Genomic DNA, 11,272 nt, shown 5'->3' with positions numbered 1-11,272 from the left:
AAACCTTCGCTGGAGGATGTCCCCCCTGTCCCGCCGAGGTTCCATTCCTAGTGTAAGAGAGTTACGCCACAGCGTCCCCCGGTTCCCTGCAAGACCATCACGTCGCCGCCGCCAGAAATCCTCTTCTGCTTCCGCCTTTTCGATACTGTGTGTGTGTGCGTGCGTGCTTGCGTGTGTGTGTGTGTGTGTGTGTGTGTGTGTGTGTGTGCGTGCACGCGTGCAGGGGTGCGCTTGTTTGCATATTTAGCGACTATTAAATTGACAGAGCGGGAACGGCCCCCATGTGTTTACGCGGGCTGGCGATTGGGTGCCAGGCCGGGGCCTGTCGAGACCAGCTCGGCGGTAATCCGGTCCAGACTCATAGATAATCAGCAGGTGTCTTTCCAAAGCTCTCAGACGTTTTTCATCTTACCCCCCCCCCCACCCCTTTTATTATTCAAGAGGCCTGGCGTCCTGTTTGGAAAGAAACAATGGCGGCGGAGGCTCGAGAGCATATATTATACATGAGAGGGAAGCGAGTTGGAGAGGTTGCGAAGCAAAGGCCGACTCCGTCTCGTCGTCGCACAAAAAACCCTCCTCTCCCTCCGTATTTAGTTTTCCCCCTTTTTGCGGGTCGCCGGGAAAGCAAACCCGAAACACAGAAGAGCGAGAAACCCAACGAGCCCACGAGACAATGTGGGAGGAGGGAGGGCGCTCGGCAAAGTAATTCAGTTCGACGGAGCGGGTGGTGGGATACGGAGAAGCAGCAGCGTGAGGGGGCGAGGGCGGGTCAGGCCCAAACGGAGAGCGAGAGAGGGAGATCTAGAAAAGAGAGAAAGGGGCGAGATAGTTCACGGCGGAAGGTGCAGGCCGACCGGCGACCGGCGCGTCTTCAACTGTTAAAAAACTCTCCACACCTCATTTTAAAGGCCACCTCCGGAGGGTTTCCCCACCCTGGAGATTCCCACCCAAAACGGATCGATTACACAATATTTGGGGTCTACATAATTAAACGTGGCGCATTCGCCATTAGACACCCAGGGATGAATGAGGCTCTTTATTTGTTTTATTTGGAGGAACGGGGCACTCTCCGAGTCCCCATTACGCACGGAGAGGGAGCGAGGCGTCCCCTCCCCCCCTCTCCATGCGTACACTGTACCCAGCAATGATCTGCACGCCGGCCCTGGTTGGTAATTATATGTGGAGAAAACCTGGCTGAGAGCTCCTTTGTGCTTTGTAGAAAATACACTTTGCTCCAATAGAAAAGCGAGCGCGGAGAGTCTCTCACAAGGGAGAGCACAGTGAGTGACCTTGAGCAAGGCACGACAACCCAACCACGACAACCCAACCATCATCAACCCAACACAGCAAAGTATTTCCCTGGATCCCTCGGTGTCCTCACGTTTAGTGAGTTGGTAAAGAAAAAAACAGGTAGGTGCTTAAATGAAGCGGTCCTTTATGGTGTTATCAGCATTAAACATGTTGCTTACCTGTATTGCTATAGGATTTTTGATTCATTTTGAGTGTGTGTGTGTCTGTGTGTGTGTGTGTGTGGGTTTGTGTGTGTTTGTATGTGTTTGTGTGTGCCTCTGTGTGTGTGTGTGTGTGTGCCTGTGTGTGTGTGTCCGTGTGTGTGCAAGTGCGTGAGCGTGCATGTGAGCGTGTGTGTGTGTGTGTGTGTGTGTGTGTGTGTGTGTGTGTGTGTGTGCGAGTGAGTATATGGGTGAGCAAGTGCATGCACAAACACACAAACACAAACACACACACACACACAGCCATATACTTTGTTATTTTATGAGATACATGAGTCAGGCAAAATTGCACCCACATTACCTCCTGAACCCATTCTTCTAGTAATTCTGCGAACTATCCAGGCGCACAGTGACAGTAATGGATGCACGCCAATTACTGCACCATAACTTCGCAACTCCATAGAAAAGAAATAAAGCCGTAACTAATTTCCTGCATTCTGTTCTGTATTTCTTTTTTTTTTTCTAATTTCTCAATTATTATTGCTCCGGTTCAAACATTAATTATGTTGTTTTCTCATCTGCGCCTTCCCTCTCGTGGCATATTTGTTATCTCTCTCATATTCGTTCTTCCATCCGTCTGTTTTCTTCCCCACTTAACGATAAAGCTGACAGCCTCTGGGGACGCGCTTTGCAGCCGTATAGAATCCAGCGGATGTGCTCAAAAGTTTTCGGTGTGTGGAAGAAGGACGCAGAGGAAGACTGATAAAAAACCCCTTACTCAGCTGGGTCGCTGGAGGTGCGGCGCACAGCGCTGCGGACGCTTCATTTATTGTTTACAGCGTGCGTTTTAGGCTCCGGGTATCTATCTAGCACTATTTTTTAATGAGATGGGGGTTCACAGCCATTTATATTTTTCTCCGCCTAAAATTTCTGTGCGCATATATCTCTCCCTCTGTGTACCGCTAAAAAGGCAGGCTTGCTGGGCGTTTGATCAACTAATCATAAATAACAATACATCACCAGATATAAAAGCGTCACGCACAACGTTAAACACGCTGTAAACACGCCTCCACCAACCCCTCTCGTTGGGGTGAACAGCGATGTTTGTTCAAAACGAACCTAACCAGCTACCCCGGCCGGGATCCCTCCGGGGCGTTTATCTCACCGCTCTGTCGTGACTATTTGGATGTTGATCCGCTTCAACGGCCTGCTGCAATATCATTTAGAGGCGGGACAGACGCCAGCCTCCCAAATAGGTCATCACTTCCCCCGGCAGAGGGGTCTGAATAGCCCGTCTCCTCGTCCCGCGCCGAACGCTCCTCACTGCGACGGATCCGCCTCTCCCGAGCACCAACTAGAGCCATTTTTTTCCCCCTCAGCTCTCTCTTGGCAGGTGCAGCGACAGACAAGCCGCGCGACGGACCCCTACTCTTGAGCTGGGAGCCGGTGAAGGGGGCCCGCCCGTCGCCCGCCGGTCCTCGGTGGGACGCGCGGGAGGGGTGTTAAGGGCCGCGTGCCGAAGGAGCTGGACCGCACGGCACCCAAACCGTGTTCAGCACCCGACGCCTACGACAACTTTTTCACACATACGCGCGGACATATGCTCGTTCTTATCCGTAGCCGATTGGAAAAAATAATAATAACGAATAAAGAAAAACAGGCCAAGGCAGATGATCACGTACGAGGCGTTCCAGGGAAATCAGTGAGATTTGGGCGAATTTTTGAGAACATTCACTGACAAATCCCCCAGGCGCAATGATGAAACCAGCCTCGGCCAACCAAACCTGAACGCACGCCGCTCGCGCAGGTTGACGCTGTGCCGCTGTGAGCCTCTACCTCCCGAATAAAAACAGGCCCGCGCGCGCGTGCGTTGCCCTGTCTGGACGCGCACCAGACCCACGGCCCATTCACATCTGCAAGGACTAAAATAGCCCTCCGTCTTCTGCCTCATCTGCATCATCACCTAACCTCACCAGCAGCACTCCGCCGTCTCAAGCCTGCTCCCCCCGAATGTTGATCCACCGCCAACAACACTTATCGCTAAGAGAGAGAGAGAGAGAGAGAGAGAGAGCGAGCGAGAGAAAGAGAGAGAGAGACGGATGGACAGATATAAACGCTTTTTTTTTTAATTCGATGCCCTCGAAGTTTACGGTAAATGGGATGCAAGATATGATTACACTCTTTTTAGCTCGCTCTCTCTCTCTCTCTTCATTTCCTGTCTTACTGTTCCTTATGAGCTGCCAGGAAAGGTGTTTCATAACCAGCGATCAGAAAAACATGTATACAAGTAGACACACACACACGCACACACGCACACGCACGCACATGCACACATGCATACACACACACTAGGGCTGAGAGATAATGTGATTTGTCATTCATTGTCTTTTGGTGGTATTGCAGATGTTTGGTGTGAAATATTCAATATCGTGCAATGTGGTTAAGTAACATAAATACTTCATATAGAAAGTCAACATCTTCATACTGTACATGTACATCATTTATACATGGTGGTCTAAGGGCGGTCTGTTGGTTTTACTGGTCTCCAAGACGTTTAACTACTGTAATCAGTCTGACTAACCTCTGCCATGCAGTAAAAACTACAATAACACCTGCTGTTACCCGGAGACCCGAACAATATTTAGGTCAGGTAAATGTTATGCTGCAGGAACTGAGGTATATGGTGACAAGAACCCTGGTCCCATTGGTGTGTGAGTGTGTGTGTGTGTGTGTGTGTGTATGCGTGCGCTGTCCCTCCAGCTATGTTTAGAAGAACTAAGGAGGCTTAGAAGAACAAAACAGAGTGATGACTCAGACTTTCATTCAGATATGCACCTCTCTCCCTAGTCTCACCCCCTCCTTTACCCCCCCTCTCGCTCTCTCTCTCTCTCTCTCTCCCTCTCTCTCTATATATATATGTATATACAGTATATATATATATATATATAGATATATATATATAGATATATAGATATATATATCTATATATATATAGATATATATACTGTATACCTGTATACATAGTGACACAAACACACACACACACACACACAAACATAGAATGTCAACACAACTGCACCTGAAGAGACAGCATCCAGTGTCCATGTGTCAACATCTTCTCACACAATATAATACCTGGGGTTGTCCTGTGTATCCAGTATTTAACTGTACAATAATGCGGAAAAGAGTCATGCATGAGTCAGCCAGCTGGGCGAGCACCTCGGCCGTGTGTGTGTACTGTATGTGTGTGTGTGTGTGTGTGTGTGTGTGTGTGCGCAGCTGGCCTCATCCATCACGTCTCCAGCATACAGCAGCACAGAGCAAAGCCATATGGAGGACTGTGACACCGGGCCCGTGCATAGGGAGATGATTATATAAAAACAAACAAAAAAAAACCCAAAACATAAAAAGGAATCAATGTTTTATATGGCCTCTAAATATATGGATGAAGGTCTATTTTTCCCTGTTGCCAGCGATGAACTGTGTGTCGATTGCAGCATCACGCTGCAGATTGGGATTTGGGGACGATGACACGGTCACACTCAACTTTGGTGTCAGAAGAATTCACAGCACACCAAGTCAGTGACTGTGAGTCAGTGCTGTGACGGTCTGTGGTGTGAGGATAATAATAATAATAATAATAATAATAATAATAATAATAATAATAAAAAAAAGATGTCATCGAGATTGCAGACACAGAGAGGGTACATTGAGGACTGTTCCTTAGACAGGAGGGGTTACACAAGAAGAAGGAAATCGGCAAAGGAGAGAGGGAAGAAGGGAAGAGGTGAGGAGAAGAGGATATTAAATGAGATGAGAGGAGAGGAGGAGCGGTAAGGGAGAGGAGATGAGAGAGAGAGAGAGAGAGAGCGAGAGAGAGGGGAGGGAAGATAAGAGAGGATAGAGGGTAGAGGATAGGAGAGAGAATGCAGGAGGGGAGAAAAGAAAGGAACAGAGCAGGACGGACAGGGGGGAGAGAAGAGGGGAGAGGGGCGGAAGAGAGAGAGATGAGAGAAACTGAGGAGGGAGGCGAGGAGGGACGAGAGAGGAAAGGAGAGAAGGCATGAGGGGGATAGGGGACAAAAGAGAGAGAGAGAGAGAGAGAGAGAGAGAGAGGGAGAGAGAGAGAGAGGACGCTCGCTCTCTCGCCTCACGGTGGTGCTTGGATGAGGAGGTCATGAAGGTAAAAAAAAAAAAAACTGAGAAATAATATGAGACGCTGAGCAAACGTACATTAACACATTAAATAACACTGCACATACTGAAATAAGCTATTTGGCACATGGTCATATTCATATTGTATCATAATTATAATTAATTATTATTCATATATTAATTTATAACCTATATAACATAACAATAATTGATCCTGTGCATAGTATTGCATTTGCATATTTATAAATCTTAAATATATGTACTATTGTTTTTGGACTATTTGTATATTTCATTCCCCTTTTTCTTCCAGAAGGTATTTTATTTTTTAATGCTCATGGTCAGTATAGTGCACCAAACATCACCGGAAGAAAGATTCCAATGTGTAGGTCCATGTAAATGTACCCGGCGAGAGTAAACCCCATTGTGATTCCGATTCTTCTAAACAAATACATGAAAAACAAGAGCTCTTCACGCCTCAGTGTGACCGAGGTGCTGGTGGAGTCACAGTTTACACATGTTAAGCAAACTTTATTTATCGTATAACATTTTGGTGCACATGCAAGCTCTCTCCCTCTCTCTCTCTCTCTCTCTCTCTTTCTCACAAACACACACACACACACACACACACACACACACACACCTTCCAAGGTCTCCCTTCAGAGCGGACAGTCCAGTCAATCGCCCGCTGAGTGAGAAATACTATCTGGAGCTTGGCAGACACACACGCACGTACACACGCACATCGCCTTGAATGCTAAAAGGGTTTACGTAAGCCATCCGGCGACGGCGTGCGCGGGGAGACACCGTCACACGGTCGGGAAGTCTGCACGCGTACGTCAAGGTCATCCTGCCGCCCGCCCCGCATCACAAGGCGGGAGGCGGCGAGGGACGCCTCGCCTCGCCTTCGATCAGAGGCATCGACCCGCACGGAGTCTCGCCCCCATTTTCACATTTCGGTGGGATTTGTCTGGGTAATGAGAGGGGGCGCGCGCATTCGCTGTCTCTCTCTCTCTCTCTCTCTCTCTCTCTCACACACGCACGCGCACACACACTCAGCCACACGTGCTTTCGGAGGACTGCAATACAGCTTAGAAATAAAGCGGAAAGAGTCACTCGGCTGCTGCGGATGTGGGAACCTGCACGTTAATAACAAATTGTTGTAATGTCAAAAACACTCATCACAAATCGGGGGGGATATGTCGTGGAGGACCTGTTGGTGCTCTCTCCTGAGACATTTTCACCATCGGCAGAGGAAGTGGATATTAAAGACAGAGCGGGTTGGTCGGAACAGCGTGAGGGTGGTGGTGGCGTTCAGAGAAAGTGAATCAAAGACAAGATTGAACTACATGATCATATCACCATGTAAACAAAACCCCACACGGTGGCGTGGCCATATCTGTGAACCCCCATCACCGGGCCGACAACCACACAAATACACCACCAGTAGATCAGCACGGGACAGTAGGCAGTAGGGTGAGGAGGAGGAGGAGGCACCACGCACTTGGGTCCCCGACTTTGAGGTCGAATACGGCCGAACCGGAGCGCTGACGGGACGAGGGCGCCGACGGAAGACGCTGCGACCGTGGGGACGCGGCGCGGTGCCGCGCAGCACTGCGCGGTCGGAGCGCGTTCTGCCTTTGCGTCGACATTCGTTACACAACGACGACGCCACCCGGAGCTCCTCCGGCGCCACCGGCGGGTCCCGGCCGTCACAACGGCGCCGACGGTGGGATTCCGACCACGACAACCCCTCCATAAACATCTGAACGCGCACGTGCGTGTCTATATTTACCGCCTCATGCACATGGGATGACCGGGCGCTAACTGGGACTTGGTGCACATGTTGCGCAGCAGGGACCCGGAAAAGCGTGCGCGCACGCCCGACGCCTCCTGCGGGACAGCGCCGCACGGGACCAAACGCGTCGGGACCCCGGAATTGGCGTGCGCGCGCGCGCCGCGAGAACCCGCGTGCTCGTGTTTGCGCGTGCGTGGGGGGGGGGGGGGGGGGGGGGGGCTGTCAAATGCGTGCAAAATGCGCGCGTCCCCGGTCGCCCTGAGAGGTAGGAACAGACTGGCACGGCAGGGGTGGAGGGTCCGGTCCGGTGTCTGGCGCACCCGTGCCCCGGGGGTGAGAGCCACGGACGGACGGACGCACGGATGGATGCATGGATGGATGCATGGATGGAGGCAGGGCAGTGACAGGTGGAGGTCTGGGTGGAGGATGCCGTGCGCACTGGGACTCACCTAACTTTTGCCGCCACGGACGATATCGCATCGTTTCTCAGATTCTTCCTTTTGGACACGGCGGTTCCCATGCTGGCATGGGGGAACGACGCGGGCTGGAATGCAGATCATTACAAAGCGCCACCGTGGGGGGGGGGGGGGGGGGGGGGGGATGCGAGGAGAAGGAAGGAAAGGTGATGGAGGAGAAAAAAACGGAGGAGGAGGAGGAGGAGGAGGAGGAGTAGAAGGAGGTCCCGTTCACATTCCACGGCGCGTCCGTCCCGCTCGGAAGGTACAGAGGAAAAAACAGAATGGACTCAGTCTCTCTCTCTCCCTCTCCCCTCCCTCACTCTCTCTCTCTCTCTCTCTCTCTCAACTCCCTCACTCTCTCTCTCTCCCTCTCTCTCTCTCTCTCTCTCTCTCTCTCTCTCTCTCCCCTCCCTCACTCCCTCTCGCTCTCTCTCTCTCTCTCCCCTCCCTCACCCTCTCTCGCTCTCTCTCTGCGTGGGGCGGGCGCGTCGCCGCTCTCAACGTGTTCTGAGAGAATACACACAGACACGCATCTCTCTCTCTCTCTCTCACTCCCCCTCCCTCCCTGTCTCTCTCTCGAAACTGTCTCTCTTTCTCCCTCTCTCCCTCACAGACGCGCGCGCACGCATGCACGCACGCACGCACACACACGCACAGACACACACACACACACACATACATACACACACACTCCTCTCTTTTCTCTCTTTGACTGTTCTCTCCCCCTCTCCCAACCCCCCTCCCTCTCACTCTCTCTTTCTCTGACGTCTCTTCTTTCTCTCTCACACACACACATACACACACGCACACACACACACACAGACACACACACACACGCACACACACACACACACACACACACACACTCTGTTTCTCTCTTTTTTTCTATCCCTCCCTCCCTCTCTCCCTCACCCCCACTCCCTCGCTCTCTTTCTCTCCCAGACAAACAGGTTTTTCTTTCTTATTTCTCCCATCTTTTTCTTCGCCCTTTTTCGGAACCTGTTTTTTTGTCTATCCTCACATTTTTCCTTTATTTCTCAACCCTCTGTTCCCTCTCTCTCTCTCTCTCTCTCTCTCTCTCTGGCACTGAGACGTCCTCACAATGATCATCGCCGGTCTGTGTTGCTGTCAGGTCTCCCATCAAAGGAGCCATTTCTTTAATATGACAGATAATAACTGACATTTACCTGTTTAGGGAACCGAATGTGTGCTGTCACGGCTTTCGTTAAGGTTAATTCCCAGTTTATACATTCGTTTTGATATATTCTAGTCAATTTTTAGCTGCATGTGGGCGTATTTACAAAGGACATTTTTTTTGGGGAGTTCTATAGTAGACTCAAAATAAACCTGTGCTCACAACAACAACAACAATAACAAACAAACGCACGAACCACATGACACGGCGCACCAAGACTGTAGCTACGACACAAATACAACAGGACACATGACAAAGCACCCGCTCATGTCCCATCAGCATTTTTAACATAACCCTAACCCTAACCCAATCTATCATTTCATCAGTCCCTCCACAGGTCATTGTTCCACTGTCCATCGAGAAACTCAAATGAGCAAAACATCCTTGTGCTTTGTATCTGTATCTGACACACACACACGCGCGCGCACGCACGCGCACATACACAAGCACACACACAAGCACGCACGCATGCACAAGACAAAAGGGATGAAAATCAATTAAAAAAAAAGAAGCAAAGCCCCCTTGGGCTGGTGTGAGCTGCTGTATAGGCCATTAAGCAGTAAATAATTCCAGGCAGCTCTGAGGAGACTTGGGAGGGTGGGGGTGGGGGGGGGGACACACTCTAGATGAGCAATCTTAAGGATGGGAGGGATGAATGGACGGATGACAAGACTGCAGACACACACACACACACACACACACACACACAACAGCCTGGGAGAGAGTGGAGTAGGGAAAGGCAGAGCGTGAATGAAGGAGAGCAAGGAGGAGGAGATGAATGGAGCCAGTTCAGGACAGGACAGGACAAGGCGGCTCCACGTGGCGTGCGGACCAGAGGACAGGGGAGAGAAGGGCACACTGCAGATAACGGCGGCGGGAGGCGGAGCTTCAGGGGTGAATGAAAAGCACAGACTGCAGGTGCGAAAAAACCCAAAAAAAACCCGGAGAGAAAATGCAGCCGTGTGCACAGAAGCCCCACAAATAAATACACTTTCGGGCAGAATGGCGTTATGCTGTTGGATAAAGGAATGAGCGGCTTATGTTGCCTGAAAACCAACTATGAATTAAGATTCAACGAAGCGACAGGGACCGGACGGTGTAAAAACAAACAAAAAAAACAAAAAAAAAACGTGCGAGACTATGGAAACGGAGACGGACGCGGCCGTTAATTCCCTTCTCCCCTGGGCGTCAGCGCCTCACCTGACCCCGAGACGCACACGCAATGTGACTGATGAGATTTCAGATCGATAATGGAGTCTGCTCTGGTCGCAACGGCCGGTGACAAGAGTGTCACTCCGAATGAATCCACACTGACGGGAAAAAAAGACAACGCGGGCCCAGTGTGTGTTGAAGAATCTATCACGTTTTGGTGTTTTTCCAACTTGAAAGAATAATGACGCCTTTCTGAGGGATGTGAATGAAATATTGATAGTTTGATTGATAGTCTCTGTCCGCAGCGGCCATTATTGTGTCTTTAAAGAGCTTTCATGCAATAACCTGCATAACAAACAATATCAGACATGCAAAGGATTATAAAATAAGAAAACTGACTGAGTGGCAAATGGCAAGTGTAGTTCTAGATTACGACATTGGTAATATGTGTTTTACATATCTATTATGTGTATAGCATCTGAAAAGGATTTTGAGAGTGTTAACCCTTTTTAAACCAGGTACAATAAATAGTGTCAATGATATATTCTACTAATATTATATAAGTAATTTAAAACCACCTAGGGAAACAATCCCAATGTTAAACATGTGAAAGGTTAGGGTTGGGGTGAGAGTTAGGGTTAAGTCCTCCTCCTTCAATTTTTGAGTAATAATTTATCACGGATATAAGCTGATGCTGACCATCATGACTGTCTATGGAACGATTTCAATGCAAATTTTTAATTTGTATACCAAATTGTATGTATATGTATGACTGGGGCTTAAAAAAACATTTTTGCAATGCCCTGTGGAGTTTAACAGCCTCTTTTATTTGTGCAGCACACAAGGCTTTCAGTTTTAGGAATAACCCCCGTGATTTAATTAAGGCGTTGTCCTTTGCTGAGAAGGTCAAATACATGTAGAGCTCAGTATGGCACTCACTGGCACGGTTCCTCAGATCCATGGCGGTAAATCAATGTTTCTGTGTGGCCTTGACATCCGTAGCCTTTTGAGGTGGATGTGTGGGCATCTTCCACCTCTTCAACCAGTTCTATTGGACTATGGTACT

At 49.6% G+C, this 11,272-nt stretch overlaps 1 protein-coding gene across 1 annotated transcript in view; it reads right to left on the bottom strand.

Annotated features, from left to right (window-relative positions):
* The window catches only part of nsmfa (NMDA receptor synaptonuclear signaling and neuronal migration factor a), a gene marked incomplete at its 5' end in the record, with an annotated part of 35,928 nt that extends 28,007 nt beyond the window's left edge, over positions 1-7,921 (bottom strand). The window contains one exon of the mRNA XM_080018422.1: positions 7,851-7,921. Coding sequence (XP_079874548.1) covers positions 7,851-7,921 — 71 coding nt within the window. The remainder of the gene's footprint in view (positions 1-7,850) is intronic.
* Positions 7,922-11,272: the final 3,351 nt, after the last annotated feature.

The sequence above is a fragment of the Zeus faber genome (assembly GCF_960531495.2).
Source record: "Zeus faber genome assembly, chromosome: 17".
NCBI classification, from domain to species: Eukaryota; Metazoa; Chordata; class Actinopteri; order Zeiformes; family Zeidae; genus Zeus; species Zeus faber.
The sequence above is the reverse complement of the archived record's forward strand: the minus strand, read 5'-3'. Positions and strand labels throughout refer to the sequence as shown.